The sequence below is a fragment of the Diorhabda carinulata genome, chromosome 9 (genome assembly GCF_026250575.1).
Source record: "Diorhabda carinulata isolate Delta chromosome 9, icDioCari1.1, whole genome shotgun sequence".
Lineage (NCBI taxonomy): Eukaryota > Metazoa > Arthropoda > Insecta > Coleoptera > Chrysomelidae > Diorhabda > Diorhabda carinulata.
This window is the reverse complement of record NC_079468.1, coordinates 17912372-17936127: the sequence shown is the minus strand read 5'-3', so window position 1 is coordinate 17936127 and position 23756 is coordinate 17912372. Positions and strand designations below refer to the sequence as shown.

At 30.3% G+C, this 23756-nt stretch overlaps 1 protein-coding gene across 2 annotated transcripts in view; it reads left to right on the top strand.

The window, feature by feature from the left end:
* LOC130897734 (neuropathy target esterase sws) overlaps positions 1-22210 on the top strand; it is a 34087-nt gene extending 11877 nt beyond the window's left edge. Inside the window, exons 13-22 of one of the 2 annotated variants that reach the window (XM_057806605.1) lie at positions 1221-1448; positions 2156-2340; positions 2450-2605; positions 3089-3208; positions 3353-3539; positions 10002-10118; positions 20393-20604; positions 20688-20941; positions 21069-21162; positions 21938-22210. In XM_057806605.1, the coding sequence (XP_057662588.1) occupies positions 1221-1448; positions 2156-2340; positions 2450-2605; positions 3089-3208; positions 3353-3539; positions 10002-10118; positions 20393-20604; positions 20688-20941; positions 21069-21162; positions 21938-22054 (1670 nt within the window). In that variant the 3' untranslated portion in view covers positions 22055-22210. Of the gene's footprint in view, positions 1-1220; positions 1449-2155; positions 2341-2449; positions 2606-3088; positions 3209-3352; positions 3540-10001; positions 10119-15813; positions 15931-20392; positions 20605-20687; positions 20942-21068; positions 21163-21937 lie in introns of both variants that reach the window. The other variant, XM_057806604.1, reaches the window with a different exon arrangement.
* Positions 22211-23756: the final 1546 nt, after the last annotated feature.

Sequence of the window (23756 nt, the reverse complement as noted above, 5' to 3'; positions counted from 1 at the left end):
TCTATACTATATGCATGGACCTATCACACTGTAGTTTCGAGATCCCAACATTAGAAAAATATGTTCAAGATAGAGCTAAAGAGAGCAAAAAGCCACGAAACTGTTCAAATATTTGATTTTAAATGACACTTATTTGGAAATTTGAAATTGCAGACTAATTAATACTAAATATTAGTCGTTAGAGATATTTAAATTACTTTCATTTTATTAATGTGATATTAAAATAAAATAATAGATATTAAATGAAAAACTCATTTATAATTATTTTTATATTTCATATAAGGTAAGGTATCTAAAAATATGATTAATAATTAACAGAAATTAGTTTACTTTAGGCAAATTGTTAAAATAGCTAAGGGCCTCCTTTCTTGTACTTTTTTTGTAAATGTTTGGAAAAATCAAAAACAGAAGGACCTGATCCTGCTTTTAAAATTCTATTCCCATATACATTAACTTCAAAGTCTTCTTTGATGAAGTGTTTTCCACAAATCACTGTATAGTCTCTTAAAATTGTCTTATAACCACTATCCATCAATTTCTAAGGTCGGAGCCTTTTGGTATTCTTAAATAAAGGTACACAATCATTTTTGATTCGAATGATTACAAAATACTAATTTTTATGTGGAGAAAAAGAATTAATACTGATGTTAAAATTCTTACTTGAAAAACTTTAATTCTGCATCTTTCTTCCTACTAGCCGTACAATTCAATGTACAACAAGTTTGAACCATTTTTATACCTCAAACTTAAAAAACGAAATATTTCTCAAAATAACTCAAAACCTCGTTATAATTATCACTATCCCAAAATAAAATGAGTAGATCATAAGACACTAACACTTAAAGACGAATTATCGCAATTAACCATAGGCAATGCGTTGGCATCGATTTAAAATCGTTTGGGCTCTTCCATAATCTTTAATAGGTCCACGACTGTATGTATATGAAGTTGGTTCACTGATTTCTATATTCATCACAATTTTCAGTGACATTGTAAATTTCTGTTCAGTAACCAATGTAATTGGCTGCTGTGTTTTATAATGCTTTTCATTTGAGTAGCTCTAGGTATTTTAAGCCAATTTGTATATTTTTCGAAAACTTCTTTTCACTCTTATTATGTCGAATATTTACCGAATAGTAGCATAAACCTAAATTCATTCAGATTATTTTAATTATTTGAAGTTAATTGTGGATGTCTTGTATTAATTTAGCTGCTTCTAGGATCAACTTTGAGACTGACATCGGATGTAGTACGAAAAACTCTGGGAAATTCTATAATGGATCCAAATAATGAATACAGGTTGTCTTCTTGGTTAGCCCAACAAGAAGATCAACATCGAATTTCCCTCTACCAGTGTGATTTAACTGTCAGCGCCTGGACCCAAAGGTGCATAAGACAAGCAGATTGTATCCTTATTGTAGGTCTTGGTGATAATCATCCATCTTTAGGTAAGTTATTAGCTGATAATATTGACTACACTGTATCTAATGTCAACAAAACCTGTTATATGTTCTGGTGTATAAATTAGTAAATAAATTAGTCATTTATTTTATCCAAAATATTGTAAAGTGGCTAGATAACTTGTTCCATTGGTTAGATTATTTTTCCTCCTGTCACTAGACCTTTATATGATTACTTAGTTATTGAATATCCTATAGGGTTCTTGAGTGTTTATAAATATTTTGGAATTATTTTATAGGAATTATAAAAATATTCCAGGGTCGCGGATTTGCAATAAATGCAACAGTCGATAAGAGGCATAGAATGTTGACAGGATAGAGAGATGAACTTTAGAGAAATGCCAAAGTTGATTTCAGGGTAATTCTTGATTTCTCAAAAAGATTGTTACAATGTGTTACGATATGTATAATATAATAATAAAAATATGCATGATATAGGAAACTAATAGTATCAGTTGGACTGTACATTGAAATTATTTTCGAAACATCTTTCGACATATTCAATTATGATGTACCAAACTTGTCCCCTAAAGTCATTAGAAATATAAGTTAATTTTCAACAATATATAATAATAATCTTAAGGATGGCGACTGTCGACAATTAATTATTACTTACTTGTCTACGACGTGCAAATTTAGTAAATTAATAGTTTGTATCTTGAGAGATTTTGTTTATTATCGCGTATTTTTTACAGGTAAAGTAGAAAAAGAAATTGAACGTTTAGCCATAAGAACACAAAAAGAATTAGTATTATTGCATAAAGAAAATGGAAAACCACAGAATACAATTGCGTGGTTGAATATGAGGACTTGGGTTTCATCACATCATCATATTTTATGTCCAAATAGAGTTTTCGCTAGGAAATCAGTTAATAGAATAGTGAGTTTAATTAGTATTTTTAATAAAATTCTTATTTTCTGTATGAAATAGCTCACATTTCTGGAGACAGATTATATTTTGGAGGCACATAAATATGTTTTATTTGTAGAATGAATTATATTCAAAAGTATGTACTACATCTCCAAATGTACATTCAGATTTTTCTCGATTGGCTAGATGGTTAACTGGAAAATCGGTAGGACTTGTATTGGGAGGAGGCGGAGCTCGCGGGTCTGCACATGTGGGAATGATAAAAGCAATACAGGTAAACGGAATCAAAGTTGTTATTGTAAATATTAAAACACACAGAAAAACTAAATACAAAAACCAACTTATCATGAACAGTCTTTATTACTCAAGCGTTTAAGTACTGCAGTTTTTGCTTAGGGAAAAGATTTAAATGCTTAATCAAATAGTGATTTATAGCGGGTTAAAATTCCCATTATTGCAGACACCTTTCAGAGTCATTGCAAAAACTTTGGCATATGCCAATAATAAATTCAAAATAATTTCCAACAGAAGATAATGATTTAAAAAATGTCACTATTGATTAATCATAACATTGAATTCCTTCTGTACATTCAAATATCTTTCAGTTCAATTTTGTCTTCAGAAATTACCTAAAAACGTGAAACTTCAATTACAAATTTTATGTTAACTTGATAAACTTAATCACAGACATTGAATATGTTTTTTAATTTTCTTTAATTAGTAATTCTTGATATTTGACGAAAAATTGCTATTATAGGAAGCTGGGATTCCTATTGATATGGTGGGAGGTGTTAGTATAGGTGCCTTTATGGGCGCTCTTTGGTGTCAAGAAAGAAATATAACAACTATGACCCAAAAAGCAAGAGAATGGTCAATGGTAAGTTATTTACAATGATATAGCACTGCTCAGTAAATTTTTGTGTCTGATGCATCTTAGGAAGATACTTTTGCAGCTGATTTTCATTTCGGTTGTTGTTGAATGATTCCTTCACGGTTACTGAAAAATTTATGATTTTTGTAGAAAATGACACAATGGTGGCGTCAATTGCTAGATTTGACATATCCTATGACCTCTATGTTTAGTGGACGAGATTTTAATCAAACAATACATAGTACTTTTAATGATACTTACATAGAAGACTTATGGTTGCCCTATTTTACTGTCACTACTGATATTACTGCCTCTTGTATGAGAATACATTCACATGGTAAGTAAGAGTTTATACCTACTGCACATTTCCTAAGCTATTTGCATTAATGTATCTTGAGAAAAAAATTTGTAATAGTAATAATAAAAGATTTTTTTCTTTGTAAACAATGCAAGAACTAACTACAATTAGATTTTCTGAATAACGAGTACAATCCTATACTACTGAGTTTAAATACATTTTCACCAATACATCTGTAATGGCAGTAATTGGCTAATTTGTTTTAAGTGAAACTACAATTAGAGAAACAGCAGTATTTTTCATGAGAAAATTATCATATTATTAACTTTTGGTTTCAAAAACACTCCTCTTCAAAATGAAAGAATACTTTTGATTTTTTTAATCTAAAAAAATGCAATAAATTTGAATAAAAAATTACTATATGTAGTTGTATGTAGAATTAAAACTTCATGAAATTAATATTTTTTAATATCATACGAAATACAGGGATTTAACAAAATATGTACAAATGAAATACAAACAATATCTTGAAAAAAATAAATTGAGTCAGTGTCGTATCTGGCCATACAACTGCTTGGTTTTGATCTTCAAGTTTACTTTACATATGCGCTTTAACATTTTCAAACATGAAGAGAGTAGTTCAAGTGGTGTCTGCCATTTGGAGGTGCCTGTGGACAAGGATCTTACACTTCTGTAGGTTGTAGTGCTCGGAAAATACGTGCCTTAGTAGATGATTCTGCAGGCTTGCACTTCTCCCAAAAAAGGAATCCTAATAAATTGACTTTCTGGACGTCTGGAGGAGAACTCGGGCTCAAGAGCCATGTCTGCCTGTCGAGCAGGTCTTGCAAATACTGCTCTAGGTTGTGTTATGTTGGACAGCTCGGAAGAGCATCTGCCCTGGAAGTATCGGTCAGAAAACAGTCAGATAGGCGACCTTTTTTCTATGCTGTAAGCTATCTGGTCAACTCATTATCGCCTATAAGTCGAATTGCTCTCTTCTATATTGAGTCGAACATTCTCAGGGTATGTTTGGGAGCCAAGCCCCAAATGTGCAAGCAAAACTCTAAACAAGAACGAATTTGTAGAGTATTAAACAAACCTTATGTTTTTTCTTATGTATACTGAGTTACATCAATCATTTTCATCTAGGCAAAATCTGGGTTCATCTGAGAACATAACAATCGGCTACTATGTACCACCAATCATATTTTATGAGCTGGCTCCTCATATTATCATATTGGCGAAGGGAAATAGATGTAACTAACTTGGGTTTTAACATCTTAAGTCAAAGAACACAGTACTGATTTGTAACGGTTATTCACCCACAACCCTGATGTGGTCTTGGATTTCTTTCCACCTTTTGGAATCTCCTTAATGCTTGAGAAATCGATTATTGTTATACAATGAATATTTGTACCTCCTGTATTTGTGTGAAGCCTCGACAGTCAAAGCTATAGCTGGAGCACACACACTCAATTTTAGTTTTGGCTAAAAAAGTTTTTATTGAGTTACTTGAAAAATATTGAAAAATAAACAATTTTTCGCATTTTATCCAATTCATGTATTTTGCAAAGCAATAAAAGCCATTGATAAACTCCTATTTTCAAAAAAATAAGAGAGGGCTTAACACACATTTATTAGGGTAATATCTCCAAAATAATCTTATTTACTTTATTAAACACTAAAACAATATTTTTCTCAAGATATATTATTTCTATTGTTTCTAAAATGATCCTACATTTAAAATAAATATTTTTGAATTCAGTTTATTCATGTAATTTATATTAAAACGAGGTAATAAAGGTTATTTGGTGTGATTCACTAAATGAATCACTTTAATTTGTCTAGTACTTATATAGTCTAATTAAAAAAAAAATCATTTTAGAAACAACTGCTTTTTAAAAATTTTGACACACTTCTATAAAAAAAGATACTAGTCGATTAATTATTAAAATCTCATATATCAACATGTTGAACTCCATATTTATTACATTGATTTTAATATGATCGATTACATCTATATATTGGTAAAACTGAAATATTTTGTTTAGTTACTTGGATCTTATTGTTAAAATTCAAATAAAACAAATTCCCAAATTAAAATCTTATCGAATTCTAACAATAAGATTTTATTAGAATTGTGTATGCAGAAGTTGTTGGCATGGCGTCTAAATATTGCTTCATAAATCTAATTCGCTTTAACAATCGTACACAATTTTGTTTTGCTTTTGAATTTATGTTGCATTTTTTTTGAGTGTGTCGATTGTGATTGGTTAACCTTTGTGTTAGCACCGGTAACAATTCAATAAAAAAGAGTAATATTTTGGGGCGAAAGTTTCCATAAAAAATTTAAGCATATTTTTCAGATTCTTACAGTTATTTTTGAAATTTACATTTTCCGCGGGACATCTGTAAAGGTTTATGGGTATGTATGTAGTTGTAGATAGATATTTTTATGAATGAAGGAACATAATCTTTGAAGATGAGTTGTATCTATATTAAACACAAAAATATAACCTGAGTCACTAAAATTTTTAAATTTACTGCTTTAATGTGAGATTATTATAAAATATGTCTTATAAGATCCTCTTATTTATTCCGTTTATTTACTTTCTCAGTTTTAATGGTAGCTTTTTATCATTCAATTCCAGTTATTATTTGAACAAGATACTGATTTTTTTTGTAAGTTGTTACCACTTTCTATTTCTCTCTGTTATCTCTACATTATTTCAAATATTCTCAGTTGTTCTTGTACTTTTATTATGTTTTTTTTATCATTTAATCTGGTTTGTACATTCATAATCAATTCAAAAATACTGAATACTGGAAAATGTACATTTTTATAACTTACTTTAGTGTTAAGATGACATTATGACAAGTTGATCTATGTTATCATTAATGAAAAGATCCATTTTAGTTTCTAGATATTTTCTTTCATAGGGTGTATAGGTATATCTATTTATTAAAAAAAAATTTACGTATATAAATGTTAAAATTAGTTTTTATTTCTTATTAGTTGACTACAGCATAGTTTTAGTTTCATCCCTTCTTCTGGGACTACTGTTTCAACGCCTTCGCCCCCAATTTCGCTTATATCATTTGCCTTAGCCTGAATTGTAATTAAAAGTTCTTCTAGGTTTTTCCATTATGATAGATTGAATTGATTGCATATTGTGTTCAATTTTGTCGTCAATCCATATAGACAGTCGTTTTTCAATTCCCTCTATAATGTTATTTCTAGAACCGATAATTCTAGTTGCAAAGCATGACGTATTGCCGTATTTTTTCTTTATTCTTAAAAATTGTCATTATTGTTAAAGATGCCTAATTCACGGCAGCACTCATTTGAGATTGACGTTCACCAGAATCTAATTTTCTAATTACTTGCGTTTTAGTTTCTAATGTTTTTTCTGGTTGCTTTTTTTTTGTTTTCTATTATCACTCATCATAAAAACTACATACACTATTTCGGATATGTTATTTGGAAACCTACCGCCACGCACAATTTCGGGGAATCCCCGTGTTAAAATAAAAGATCGCTAAACCGAAACGGCGTTACGCGGAGTCTTACTGTAATACATTTCTAATTCTATAGTACCTTCTACTACACATTGTTAGTGTGAAATGGATTGGAATTATGGTGGTTAGTGATTTTAAATTGATATCCCTGTTGTTTCCTATACTTTTTGTAGTTGTATTAGGTAGGAATTAACTGCTGGTAAAGACAAAAATATTGGAGAATTCTTCATAAAAAGAATATATTATAAATCGGATGAACAAACTTTTATATTCATTACTTAACAAATAAAGTGACTGTAAGGGATAAGCTCTTTGTACCTATTCAAACTGTTCTTACATTTAACAATCTCAATGCCTGCATCAATTTCAAGTTATTCATATTTATATTTATTTCATGATAATTACTACCAGCTTGTTAGGCAGTTTTTGATATTTTCAATTCGAGCTGTATGGATTTATGGATAGTATTATTATGAGTAAAACAATTTCCACAATAGCTGATACTATGTCATTAATCTCAGAATAGATACAACTCATTTGAAACGGCTTTTATGGAAGTTCTATACTTTATCGAATACATCAATTTCATTAGTAGATTTGCAATCATTGCTAGTTTGGTATTATATTTCAAACTAAATTTATTTTTCGAAATTTTTTTTAGCCACGTACGTAGAACTTCTTTCGCTTCTTTCCAAAAAAGGCTTACTATTAAGTAGCACTTTTGTTTTGGTTGAATATATATGAAGCAAACTGCTTATAGTTGCTGATACTACTCAATTACATTCGTATCAAACTTATCAACATTTCGGGGTAGGAGATGATGATGGTATTACATGGCTGTCGCTTCTTACTTTTTCATAATGGTAAATTTCCGATATCAATTTCATGGAAACGAAAGCAGCTTTTTTTATATATCAGAAACATTCACCTCCATTCATATTTTCAACCAACCAAAAGAATTATTATATTATATTGAATCCAGTATGCGCAATGCTTCTGTAAAAATATTTATTTATCGGAATAACACGTGCATACCAAAGACCTTTATGCTTCGTTTGATTAGTAAATAGATTTTCAGTGCCTCTTATTTTAAAACTGTAAAAATTGCGATATGAACCGGTATCGTTTCGTATTCAAAATATTTTAAGTTGAAAATTTATTCATACAAACTCTTCTTTCGACATATAACTAGTGCATGGTCTTCTTTTGCATGTAATATATTAATTGTGAATTCTGTTTAAAAGTCTGTATTGGCGATTGTATTAATTTTGATACTTTCTATCTCGGCAGTTATTCTAATAAAAATTAATATGCTTTAATCGCGCATTTGCAAAAGATTGTACTGCATCAGTTAAATCAGCATGTACTTAATTGTGACGTCATGTCCGCAAAGTTTTTTTGTTCATATATCAATATAACGAATATATTGTTCAATTTTAAATAAAGTATAATACTTCTTAAAAATATTTAGATTAACAATCAGGATGACAGATTTCTAAAAGATTGGTCGATATGGTATGTGTCAATTGAAAAGTATAATTGGAGTTTTATAAATTTATCCACGTTTTTACAGGGTGTACCAATCTTACGACAAACTCCAGTATATGGGTTATATAAAAAAATGTAGGACGTCGCTAACGTTCATATTTTGAAATTATCTTGAACTATACAAATTGTCGTTAAAAACCAAATATATAATTTTTCAAATGATAACCCCGAATCCGGCATAATATCCTAACCTACTTTTCATTTAACAAAAGCTGCTTGCTTTTTATGGGGCTTCAGAAAAAATGAGGTTTATTAAACTTCTCCGACTACTAGAGGGAATAAGAAAGAAAGAAAAATGTTAGTCAATCATAAATATTTTTTTTTAAATCTATTACTATTACTAGAGAATGTAGTGAAAATGTAATAGAATGATATTAATTAGGTATGTGGTTTACAAATAAATATAAAATGTTATAAAATACAGGGTGTTTCTTCTGAAAGAAGAAAGAAAAGGAAAGATTCCCCTTTTTGTCCAACCTGTATACAAAAGAGAAAATAATTAAAATTTAATCGAATACTGAGATACAGCATCATATTTTAAAACCCTTTTAGGCAAAAGGTTACAGAGTGTTAACTCTGTATAAGGTAACAAAATCTTTAAAAAACACTATGTAGGGTTCAAAATAATTTCATAATATGAATATTACATATATCTATTACTTTTCTTAAAATAACCACATATACAGAAGTTTGTCATTAAGTTGGTCCATCCTGTATATTTGTTTTGTATTCGCTATTTCTACATATAAATTAAGGATTAAAATATTCTTTACGGTTCCCCGATAATTTTACTAGCGAATACGGTATAGTTATTTTTCACAGGGTGAAAAGATATAAAGATATATAGTAGAAAAGATATAAATATAATGTACTATATATAGTACGATTTGCTTCAACTTTCTAACTATTTTTTATGTTTTTTTTCTTGAAAGAGTGTAGAGTGTCCAGAAATTATCAAACAGAAACTACAGGTACTAGGAGTGAATTTATGTCCATCTGACTTAAATTATTTCCAAAAGTTCCTTTAACCTTTGATTGTTACACTGTTTAGTTAGTTTTTTAAGCATACTTGATTCAATGTCTAAGTATGCAATTGAATAAATAAAATATCATAAAAACACGATATTAACTACCCTCATAAGCGTTTAAATTGTTTGTGTAGCAGCTTTTTTACAAAAATTTAAAGTAAAATCGAAATTATAAAGAATTTTACAAAAAAACTGGGCATGAAGCCACATCTAGTATCTGTTTTTTGAGTTTCACAGGAGCTATATTGAAAATTGAAATAATTTTATTTATTTTTAAAATGTTAGTAATTTATATAAAAATTTTTCTAACATACACGTAATTATTCACAGTTGCCAAATCAACCATATAACTGAACAATCTTTTAGAAATTTTAAATATTCTTGGTTTAGCCTAGCTATTTCGTAGGCTCATTATGGCGCTACGTGCGTTCGTCGATGTCCCTATCTGGGTATATGCCACCGCTGTGCGATCCTGTAGACGGACATCTTCTCCTCGATGGCGGTTACACTAACAATCTACCAGGTAAATCAACTCGCTGTTTCATTTGTTCGATATGTATATACTCAATCTACAGTTTCCGTTGCATGATGGTGACAGGAATATATTGAGGTAAGTAATGTGTAACATAACCTTACATAATTTCAATTTGATATTGAACGAATATTTGATGACGAAATTCTAAATATTTTATTTTTATTTAATTAATTGATACCAGAACAGTTCTCATCTTTTTCTTTCTGATTTTTTGCTTCCATACACTTATATCGTTTTTTTTTGCACCTGACAATTAATTATTTAAAACTGGCGTTGGGTGTCAAGCTTTCTGTCCTTCCAAACCAATACGATATTGAATTCCTTGAAAAACGAAAATTTTCCAAAAACCTTTATACCAAAGATATCACGGACGATTCAAAATGGTACATGGAGGTAAGAGAAACCTGCAGAGCCCATCATCTGTGGATGCCCAGGACGGAATGTGCGAGGTTCAAATACTTGGGTAGGCCTTAGTGACGATAAAATATTCAAGCTAAAGTAACTGATTAGCTTTTCAAATGATATCGGCCAGTTTTAAGTGAGGTACGACGGTCCTATCAGTAGACCTATGCGTTTAACGCCCACTGTCATAACTGTGAACACTCACAATTACACTGTCTGATTCGTGTTTCGACAATTAAGTTATCATCTTCAGAGGACTATGATAAACTTGCTTAACTAAAAGTGTAATTATATTATCAAAGGTGTTGCTGTACTGGTAGTGACCAGTAAGTTAAGTCACACAAACCTGCAGCTGCCAAGCGGATATAATTTATATTTTATGTGATGTCTCATTTCCAAAATCTCTTCGATGTAATGCATTCGAAGCATTTGTTTTACATTCCTTGGGCTTTGAGATAATTCTCCAATGGCTTCAGTTTTCAAAGCTTCTGATGTTTAAGATTCCAAGTTTATGTTTTTATATTGGATACCAAGGGCTTCATTATATTAATTAATCTTGCTTATATAATATTTGCAATCATCCAAAAATGTTACTACTAGCAAACTTTAATTGAAAAATATTATGAGCAAAAAGTAATTAGTTTTACCTGTTAAATGGAAATGGATTCTACACCAGAAGGTAACTTTGGCAAAACAAGACAAATCATTTTGTTTTCTGTCACATTTGGAAAGTGAAGACGATTTTTCCTTAAGGAAGGAAATTTTTTTTGAGATAAATCTTCATGTACTTTATTTGTCCAGTTCGTATTTTTAAACATTATAAAACATTGCTTTATCTTCAGATATGTTCAAAGATCAAAAAAATGTGTCCTTAGAAGTAATCCCCTCAATACAATTTGTTACTATTGCTTTAAATATTCTGTATTATTTTATTTTCATAAAATGTGAATCCATATAACTTTGATTGGGTTTCCATTTTTTATTATGTGTATTTTATTATAGAAGAATAGTAAATGAGTAACTGTTCTGCAAAAAAATAATTGTCTATAAAATTTTATAACTAAAGATTATTTGTAAGGTTGTATTACACATATTTATTGTACAATGTACATAAAGCTTGGTTTATGCAGCCATAATTAGAAAATTAACAATAACTTTAAATAAAAATTAAACTAATAGCCCATTCGGTGGAGGCGATTTTTCACCAAAAGAAGTTATAAGCAAAAAGGTTGATTTTCTTTCCTTCAAAGTATACTAATTGATTCAAGAAAAACTTCAAAGGTCTATAAAGTTTTCAAAGTAAAAAAAATTTCGAGAATAATTTTGATTTTCAAATTCCATCATTTCAGTCTGCAATGAAGACAGAAGAAAATAAAAAATACTACGTTGTAGGGTAAGTTTTTATCGATAAAAAAGGTCCTTTACACTATTTTGTAAAAACTATAGTTTTCTCGGAAAAAATTCGTATATCTATCAAGTCGGTTTTCTAAGCCAATTAAATACCTCCTGTAGACATCAGAACTTTCAATTTTCATTGAATCATTCATAAAATTACTTTCATAGTAATGAATATTTCTGTTTTTTTAACCAAACAATTGAAAATTTTAAAAACTTCAAATTTTCCGAAGAGTTTTTAACCATTTTTTTTATTTTTTTTTTTTTAATTAATTGTAGGCAATGTAGAAAATATCAATAAACAATAAAATTTCTTTCTTCTTATTATACAATATTTTATTGAAAAAAAATCATCTAGAATCTAGATTTTCATCAATGTCTATATCGGAGTCTGATTTTTATCTGTCAGACTCATCGTCACTTGACTCATTTGGGAGTTGGGGAAAATTTTTACAATTATCAGGGTCACAATTTTTACAAGCCGAGGAACAAACATGACGGGGCCCCCTCAAGGAATTCTGATACCCGGAAAAATTCACAAAATAATATCAATACGTTAGATTTGTGGTATCAACACATCAAAAAATAATTTCCAAATGATGGGGCCCTCTTGGGCCTGGGCTATAGCCCAACCCAAGTCCCTAGCTTAATCCAGCCCTTGGAACAAAGCGGCGGCCGCGCGTCCACGCCAAATTCTATACTAACGTTGGGGCACATTGTATTTTGTACCTGTACCTGTACGAAACTTACATTCTATTCTCTGAACCCTCTTGTATATGTTATAGCAAACCCGAATTTTACAACGAGGAAAACAGCTATTTTCTTGTATTTAAAAAATTATTTGTACTGTATCATTTTGCCACAATTTAAAAAAAATTATCCAAATTAATCAAGCTTAAGCAGAGTTATAGATACTTGAATGAAGTGAAATTATTAAACCAACATTTTTATGCTCGAAAGAATTTACCAAACTAATAATTTATCGTGATGTAAAAAAATATTCCGTGTTATTCTTATGTGTAAGGTTATTTATTATTCAGATGTCCTATATTTCATATTAATGTACAATTTTCTATTCAATAATTTAGCCGAATAACATATCAATCGGAAAGTTTAGATTTCCAGTTTCAAAATGCAGGGTTTCAATATTTCATTCCATATATTTAACGTGCGTCACATGTATGTCATAATGCAACTGTACTATGCGAAATACTAGATTTTTTTCCGAGAAAACTACAACTTTTACAAAAAAGTGTAAGGGACCTTTATTATCTAGAAAAACTTACCCTACAACATAATATTTTTTATTTTCTTCTATTTTCATCACAGACTGAAATTTTGAAAATCAAAATGATTCTCGAATTTTTTTTTACTTTGTGATATCTATAGACCTCTGTAGTTTTTCTTATATCAATTAGCCTACTTTGAAGTACTTGCAAAAAAAATTTCAGTCTTTTTGCTTATAAATTGTACCTGTGGCATTCAGCTTTTAATTCTTTAATTTTGTGAGGTTATGAGCACATAATACGTTAGGTCAGTCTGTATTGATGATATTGTTTTGTTTACTACATCCTTATTATTTGATAATGGATATATTACTTCCGTTATTGCTTCGATTTTTTATTTTTAAAAGTGATAGCAAAAAATAGGAAAAAGCAATGTCCTTTATACGATGTAACACTGATAGACAATGTCAGAAACTTTCCACATTTGTGTCACAAAAAGGACGCATACAGGAAATTTCTATTGGTTAACCAGTTAATGTTAGTTTTAATTTTGGCTGCATAAACAAAGTTTAAGATTTGTATTGTCAGATTTATTAAGCAAATTGGAGGAAACAATGCGAGGTAACCAATCACAACCCTATCAATATATAATTTGATTGAAAGGAGTTTTTATATTGAATGTATGTTTTTGAGTAACTAAACACTGATCGTTTCTACTTTTGGTTGTAAAAATTCATGGTTTAGGAAGTTGAGAGTGGCACATATTGTTTTACTGAATAATGATTATAAATTATTTCAATTTGATCAATTACTAACCTTGACTTTTGTGGATTTATTGGTTATTTTGTTTTTGATTCAATGAAACAAGTCACAAATCACTGAATTACTAAAAATAAGAATGTTTGAATTTTGTTTTCATTCAACAACTAGGGCTTGCAACATAAATAACCGATAGAATGTAATAGAAAAGACAAACACAAATAAAAAATACAGTCAAGAAGATCATTTAAAGTTTTGAAATAGTCATGGAAATCAGTACTTCAGAAATCCTAAGTTCCTGTCAATATTCAAACATTCAAACAAAAAAATACATTTCTTCAACCTTTTGAGTATGAAAAATAATTATCAACAATTTTTTAACACTAATCATATGTTCATATTATACAAAAATACGTGTGTTGTATTTAACGTTTTTATGGTTATTTACATATTATAAAGTTTTCAATGTCATGGTATTATACCACAAGTTTTTTAAGAAACCGAGCATAGAAAATACCATGCTTTCATTTAACTATAGGTTAAAGTTTTTTTTTATTACTATTGCGGTGAAAAACAATTTTTTTTATCAACAATTTCATATTATTACATCAGTATATAATAAGTACTGATTAAAAAACATGAAAATACGTTTTTTTAGAATATTCCTAGGCATAATTTGATTATTTTAATTTTTTGCCTGGTAATATTCTCAAATTGCTCGAATTTTCGTCATTCAAAAACATATTTTCTTGTTTTTCTAATTGGTATTTATCATTGCAACAGTAATAAAAGGCAGATACAGAAAAAGTCCGAAAAGGGTCGAGCCAGGTAGCTTATCCAAATTTAACATAGAGTTTAAATGGCAGCACCGCGTTTCTTGTGTTTCCTTGAAAAATCGGAATAAGTCCGACAACGCTCTCGAAAAAGATTATCATGCGATATGATTTCTTATTAGAACGATAGATGGCGCCACCATAAATACTTTCAAATGTTCGTATGATCTAAAATACGGAAAAATCTAAATTCCGGAACCAATCCTTTTCCAGCGATTCCGGATTTACAATTATGTACTGTACTTCAATGTTAAGCTAGGTAATAAACTAAATAAAAAACTAAAATAATCTAAAAACGTATGATCTATGATTTAGAGTTGATTTGACGTACACATTTAACTTTCATAATAATGCTTTATAATGATCTACAATTGCAATAATCTTTTTTTCTTCAAAACAAGAGAGGGGAATGAAAATAAAAAAAAAATTTCAAACAAGTTGATTGTGACATTTGAGTGGGCAAAAAAATCGAAGAGAGTAATAAAATAATATAGATAATTCATTATAAAATAAAACTTCCATTTTCCAGTCATAAATTGGAAATCACAAATTAAAATGTAATAACAAATCAGAAACCAATAAATATTAGGAGATTAAGTAATATCGTTAAAATATTGGAAGCAAAAAGTCGGATGTAGTGTTAATATTATTGGAATTAAAAAAATACTTACTAACAATTTGTTACTAACTTCTATCTTACATCAAACTAATAGGCTAAATAATAAACACTGTTTTAGTGAATCTTCGATCACAATTTCCTGGGCTCCCACTATCTAGCTTAATTTCCAACGATTTTTTGCTTCCATCTCCCATCTATTTTAAATCTGCTGATATGCTATTCATCCATATTTTCCTGCATCGAAATTTATTTTCTGTTAAATAATTAAAAATAAGAAAGAATCGTTATTCAAACTAATTATACAAAAAGTTGGATTTTCTCATAAATAATACATCCTAAAATGTTTCGATTACATAAAATGTGCATACACTATTAACTTCAAAAATCATCGATAAAAAGAGTCATTCAGATTTGAAGCATTAGATTAAGTTGCAAAAGTTGATTAACAGGTCACTTGTGGAGGTATGTAAGGGCGAGTATGTCAGTAGTTGGCATCGTTCCTCCAATCTGTGATCCTTCAGATGGACACATGATCGCAGACGGTTGTTACGTTAATAATGTACCAGGTAATATCATTTCTAATATTTTATTGTGATTATTTCATCAATTTTTTCATGGAACTCATAAACACAATTTGATTTATATATACATGTAATACATTCGCATGTTTAAAACACTTTTTAATTGATCCACACTGATTAACCGTATACAGTATCATGCTTCATTTATTTATTATGAATATTATTAGCATTTATATCAATATAAATTTCGTTCTTTAGTCTCATTAATACCAAGCTTGTAGTTGTCCTCGGCTTCAGACCACAAAGTGTCTGTCTTAGTTCCCTAAAATCAATATCTTTTTGAAAATAACGATTAGAAATAGGAAATTATGTTTTTTGAGCTATATCAAGCTTATTAGAAATCCAATGCTTGACTATCTCTGCGGTGTCGTAGAGCACTCATCTCACATTGTAAGATTACCACCTACATCAGCCTATAAGTTGTTTAAGTGCGCCGCAATGAGCTTCTGCGTTTGCCAGTATCGAGCTCTGCTCCTATAATTGAAAATTTTTGTGAAGTATCGGTATCTGGTATCAGATCAAGCAGATATTTACTCATCCCCTGAACATCACTAATTTCCAAATTTGTCAATCCACCAGATAGTTTCATTCTTAGTGCCAACTAAATTTAATTGTCTAAACTGTCTAAAAACTTACTACAAATCATTATTTTGGTAACCAAATATTCTTTATCGTAAATTCTCGACAAAAACTCCTCCAACTGCAGATAAAGTTTCCACGACTTGTATTATATCAACTCACTCTTCATATAGGATGTGAAATTTGGTATTATAGACCTTATAGGGGTCTATGGCATCGAATACTTCTATCATATGGATGAAAATGCATTATTCTTCAAATGTACGAAGTACAATAGCAGGACTTTCTCACTTATTCTCATTACTCCCTTTAAATTCAGATAATACTTTTTTACAAAGTTTTATAGATATTGCAAGCAATAATTGGCGTATTGCTGCGTTAGATTCTTCAAGAATCAGGTATTTTTCTTTGCATTCTCACCAACAACAATGTGTCTCCACCTTTTCAACTGATTTTATATATTCTTTAATGTTTTCTTCAGAAAATAACAATGTTTAATCATCATATTAGTTCATCCAACACTTGGTTCTCTCGATAAATCATAATTGAATCTAATCTTGATAAACGATATGTTTAGGAGTCTACCTAGTTCATGTATTACAACTTCTTAAGGCAAATTTCATTTTGAAATATGTTCCATGAAAAATATCTGAAATTATCACAAAAAGTTTGTATTTTTTTAAATAGAATCCTCATTGTTTTGATTTTTAACTTTTAATCAAATGATCTATCCATGCTCTTGAAATACTTTATGAAATACTACTATACAGGACAAAGCTGATGAACTGAAAACACAACACTGCTCCTGTCCAAGGTTACTAAAATAATAGAAGGTTTGTGACAATAACAAGATGCGCAGTAGACAAGTGACGTCACCGGTTCTTCACAGTTGTGAGAACGGCAACAACGCTAGCATCTGTCAAAATTGTAAAAGTAACAATAAATAACACACGTCCTCATAACTCAAACATAATGTTAGTGAGGTTCTGTTTGATATAAAAATATGAACAAAACAAAAATGTAAACATAATGATGTAGCTGGTGTTCTAGCAGCTGATCGTTTGTTTACAAAAACATGCGCATGTCACAAACTTTCTATTATTCTAGTAACGTTGCTCCTGTCAACAATCATCAGCTGTGTTGTTTATTTAGTCAGTCTGGTATAAGACTACCTCGTGCTTTGAGAAGAAAATGGTAAAAAGTTCAAACTAAGGTTAATCTTGATAAATGGTACGAGAACTTTTTGCATCATCGATTTCAATGCTAAAAAATTTGTTTACTGATTTTCGTGTCGTTCTACTAAGTTTTGAAATAAAAACGATGACATTTGGCAAAGAAAAACGTTCTTTTGCACCATGAAAATTGTATACATGGATCAGTTTGCATTGAAAAAAATTGAATTGAGCTACAAATTGCTCCCTAATCGCCCATGATCCAAATTTATTTTTTCAAAATCTGAAGAGATGGTTGATGGTTGATGATATATCTGTTATTGGCCCTTACAAGAAACAAAGTTCAAGAGTAGTACATTGAAAAATGAAGTGATTTCTCACCCATGATTATGTTTCATTTAAAACTCATACAGTTATTCTCGTAGAGTAGATTAAAAATAAAGAGGTGTCGTTCTTATTGTCCAGAGAAACCTGAAGATCATCAATTATCTTATTAATCATAAATTATTGCTGTATCATATAAGTATGGAAGCAATTGGAAATATTTTTTCACAAACAAGTTATAATTTTCAACAATTTCTCAAGGTCTTCGTAGATAATCTACATGTTGAGTGTTCATCTGTTTGTTCTGCGCATTAGATTTTTGACAAATAAAAAATAGTTTTCAGATAAGTCAACGCTACTAATTCGCAAAAAAGATGAACTGTAGGATATAGGAAACGTTATTTTTAGGTCAGAGGACATTGACATCACTATTTATTTTTTTTTATCAAACAGGATTATTCATAGTCAACAACAAATCAAATACGCAATTGAAGTTGGAGGATGATATTTTAAACATAGTTGTACAATTTACACGTCTTGTAGTATGGGACATTAGTATATGGATTTGACAATATTTGTATAGATGAAATTTAACAAAACTTCCCATGAAATGTTTTGTGATGAAGCCAAATTTATGTAGAAAATGGAATTTTCTAAATTCACAAGAAATTAAGATTGTGAATTTAAATATTAGAATCTAATATTTTATTGGCTATTTATTTAATTGAAAAACCTGCAATTTTATTTAAATATTTCGAAAAAATGTACATGAAGAAATATTGGTACGCCAAAGGAACGATAGGTGTCATAATAAACTAATGCCTAATACATGATGCGAAAAAGTATAATCTTATGAGGAGGATTTTCCAGAAGAATCCATGGTTATTTCAAATGGGTACCTGAAGTAACTTTCGCTTTATTTTAAAAACATCTTGCAAATCCACTATCTCATTATTGTTTTTAAACTAGTTTAGAACAAATTCAACAATTATTATTAATGGCACTATTATTCCAACATGTCGTTGCTTTAGTGACAACTCTGATACTGGGTGATAGTCGACTGAAACTGCGCGAGCTAGCAGACATAGTAAGCATTTCAAAAAGTGCGATACATCGCATATTAACTGAAAATTTGGACATGAGAAAGCTGTGCGTTTCCACACAATGGAACAAAAACTGCGTCGTGAAGATGTTTCCATCGTGTGTTTGGCAATGTTTCACAAAAATAAAGCCGAATTTTTGCGCCATGGAAGAAACGTGGGTACATCATTTCACACCCAAAATAAAAGAATAATTAAAACAATGGAGTGAAAAGGAAAAAGCGGCGGAGAAATCAATGAAAAACGGCCGCATTTGATTAAGAAGAAAGTACTGATTCATCAAGACAATGCACCAGTTCACACATCCGTTATTGTATAACCAAAATTAATGAATTAAAATTTGAATTGCTTCCTCTTGCAGCCTATTCGCCAGATTAAGTTCCCTCGGACTATTTTCTGTTTACAGACTTAAAAAAATGGCTCGGTGGGCAAAGATTTTCCAACAATGAATAAATGATCTCGGCAGTTAATGACTATTTTGAGGAGCTTGACGATTCTTATTATAAAAATTGTATGGAACTTATCGCTGGGAAACGTGTATGAAGCTAGAAGGAGATTGCGTTAAAAAATAAATATATTTTTTTTCCAAAATTTCCGTGTTTTCTTTGTTGCGCCAGGCACTTTTGGGACCATCCTCGTAGACTTTTCTGTGTTTGAAAAATGTACAAGAATTTTTGCACCTATTCATAACAATAGTTGAAACGTGAGTCTATCACTTCACATCCGAAACAAACAATCAAAACAATGAACTGAAAAGGGAGACCCGGTTCCAGAAAGGCAAAGACCGTTCCATCTGCTAGCAAGGTCACGGCGTCGGTTTTTTGGGACGCGCGTGTGATAATTTTCATTTACTATCTTGAAAAAAGATCGACGGCGAGTATTATGCGAACTTATTGCAACGTTTGAGCGAGGAAATCAAGGAAAAACGGCCGCACTACATAGTTCTTATTAAAGTAACCTGAATTATTAAGTGGCATTATGAGTCCAACATGGCGTAGCTTTTACCAATTTTTGAAATTTAAAGTTGGCTCCTGATAACGATGCCACATTTTTTCCGCCTTCAATCTCATCTCGTGCGTTTGAATTCAAAATTTTTGTTTGTGTCTTATGTGTAGTCTATTTTTTTTAACTTATAAATCAAACACCATAATCTCCCAAGATGGTGAAGTGGTTAGGTTCAAGTTACTTAACGCCCGACTGTTTGAATACCACGTTTTCAAATTTTAATGGCTTTTAGATGAATTGATTTTATTTTTAAATGAAATTTTACAGCTGATGTTATGCGAAGTCTCGGAGCGAATCATATACTAGCCATCGATGTAGGTTCTGTGGATGATCAAGATCTGACAAACTACGGTGATGATTTATCAGGATGGTGGTTATTGTGGAAACGTTGGAATCCATTTACTGAACCAGTTAAAGTGCCAAATTTACCAGATATACAATCTCGATTAGCTTACGTTAGTTGTGTTAAACAATTAGAGGTAATTTTTATACTAGATTCAATAATGGAATTAACATTGGAAAATTATATTGAAATGAGAAAAAATATCATTATTTTTTGTAGGAAGTAAAAAATAGCGACTATTGTGAATATATTCGACCGCCAATTGACAGATACAGAACTTTACAATTTGGAAGTTTTGACGAAATTCGAGAAGTGGGTTTTCAGCATGGTAAAGCTTATTTCGAAGGTCAAATGAGAGCAGGCAATCTACCAATTTTCAAAACCATTCTAGATGTCCACAAAGCTCCATCATCGAGTGTCTACTCTTTAGGAACGTTCACAGATTTAGCTCAAATGGTCTGCAAGGTTTCAAGGTTAGTACCATGTATATTCTTATGTTCAATTGAACAAACTTGGGGTTCATTGATTTAATATTAATTTATCGATTCCATTTATTTGAAAAAAAAAACAATATATAAATAAGTTTCATTGTGCTTTTAGACCGTATGAAGATGAAGAGACTAGCTCAAGCTCATCTTCCGAAGATGAAGAAAGAGATGGATATGCTTCAGAACCAACAGTGGGACTTTCAAAGGTAAACATTTTTTTATTTAGATAATTTGTAGACCTCACTAACACTGATTTATTGATCTATTGTGTACCCCAGACTCTTTACCAGTCAGGTAGCAAAGACTTTGCAAAGTGAGCTATCTGTCTTGTGGCTTTGTAGCTCACATCTTCTAGTTGTTTTTTCTAGCTTTCATCCTAATTACATCAGCAGATGTAAATGGAAATGGAATCTGATTTTATTCCAATTAACGGTACTCGATAATGGAATATAACAAGATATTGTAAATTATCCTTCATCCTCAATAACACAGCATCGTATATGAAACTCCCAATATTTGTATACTTTGACTCTTCAAATAATGACTTTCATTATTACTTCTATACATGATTCATCTTATGGTTTTTGGTTGATTCTATAAATTAATTATTGGTATAACAGTTTTATTTTAAATTTTTACGATACAGTACTGGTTGGTAGATGAAGAAGTTATGTCGGCAGTTAATGACTATTTTGCGGAGCTTGACGATTCTTATTATAAAAAGGGTATCGAACTTATTGCACATCGCTAAGAAAATTGTATGGAACCAGAAGGAAATTACGTTGAATAATGAATATATTTCTTTCCAAAATTTTTGTGTTTTTTTTTGTTGTACCAGGCACTTCTGGGTCCGTCCTCGTAGACTCTTCTGTGTTTGAAAAATTTACAAGAATATTGGCTTTAATAACATAATTGAGGAGATTTGAATATATATTTTTAACGTTTCATATTATATTCATAATTTATAAATGTTATTTCCAGAATAAAAATATCTTAACGAGGAGAGCTGGAGGTTCCTTGTCGTTGTCGGAAAATGAGTTGGAATCTGATGTAGATTTTGATGTTAACCAAAGAACATTCGAAAAATTGCCACACTAGCCAAATAATTATTCTATTAGTTATATTGTATATTTATTGTGTTTGTATAGACATTTTATTGTGTTTAGAAATAGTTTATAGTAACTTAGATATACGACTTTGTAAATATCAGGTTTCTAAGAAATATTTTCTATGAAATAAACTTATGAATTACTACTGTTTGTTTTGTTTTTCTCTATGGATTTGTTAGATTTTTATTTTTTGCTATGGATATTAGCAAATTTTGTGTAACTGTATAAAATATGAAAGATTCTCAAAGTAAAAGTTCTTGAACCATTTTTCGTTCATAAAAAAATTTGTAAAGAAATAAAACAATATATTTATATATGATAGTTGAAAATTATCATCACATAAAAATATCTACAAGTCAAATAACTCAATTCACAACAAAATTATTTATTGAGCTATAAATAAAGTGGTTTCAATAATCTGACTACTATACTCGTTGGACGACAAACTATTAAGAACCCAGTATCCGTGTATATGCTGTCTTAAATACTAATCTTATCGTATACAAAAGCTATCATTAATTATAAAAATGTTCGTTAGAGTCACATCAATATAAATTAAAAGTAAAAAATTGATACATTAATGGAACTTCGAGTGTCTAAGGGACACTATGACGTTGGTTCCCATTAGGAGCGGTCAGTGTACAACAAATCTTAACGAATACAATAATAACTAGAAATTAGGTATGTAAATTGATGGTTCTTGACAGTCACATTAATGTAAAACAAAAATTAGGTAATCCGAGACGATACGTTAATGGAGGGTTAAATAAGGGACACTTTGTATCACTTAACTATATGATTAACGGATTTCCGCAAGAGATAGCTTATATCTAACAAATATTTTACGGTACATGAAATTTCGTCCAGTGAAACTGCTAAATCCAATAAACAATCGATGGGTAATAGCTAAGCCCGGCCGCGGTAGATTTGTGGTAAGATCGGTATAAAAATTAAGTGATTTTTTAAAGTATTTTACGACATCCGCTGTTTTAAGATGTTCTTAGAAAAATTGAAAAATAGCTTTGGCTGCCGATTTCAAAGGTTGCCATATCACGGCATCAAAGCTATTTTAAGGTAATATTAAAAAAGGGCAGCCATTTTTTCTCGTTGTAACTATCCCTGAAATCTGGTGAACCGGTTCACCAGCCAAATGGCCGACGATAGGGAATAACGCAGCCGCAGCTGTGTCAACCCGCCCCCCTATTTTAATTAAACAAAAAACAAATAGAAAAACAAAAAAATATATATACAAAATATATCCCGATAACCGAAAAAAACCGTTTTTACTTAACTGGAGCTCTCTTTTATTCTTCTTCTGGTCAATGGGTATTCGCTTTTACTCCTCAATCAGGACGGCACGCAATCACCTCAACCCCAGCCCTGTAGAGGAGCAACTCCTATATCAGGGCCAACTCCAACAAACCTTCCTCCTATAAAAAATTTCCCATATCCTTCCCAAAAATCGTCCAACGAATCTCTCTATTGAACTAGTTAATACACTAAGGGTTGAAATTGTTTTACTAGGAAAAGTTCAACTATCGATTTTACTCTAATGCTTGATTATAATTAGGTTTTAAGATTACATACTTCGATATTGAGTATAACTAATTTCGATTACAAATTATTTGCAAGACTTTTGCAAAAATTTTGGAACGCTATAATTAAAAACCTTTGCTTTTAACAAAAAAAAG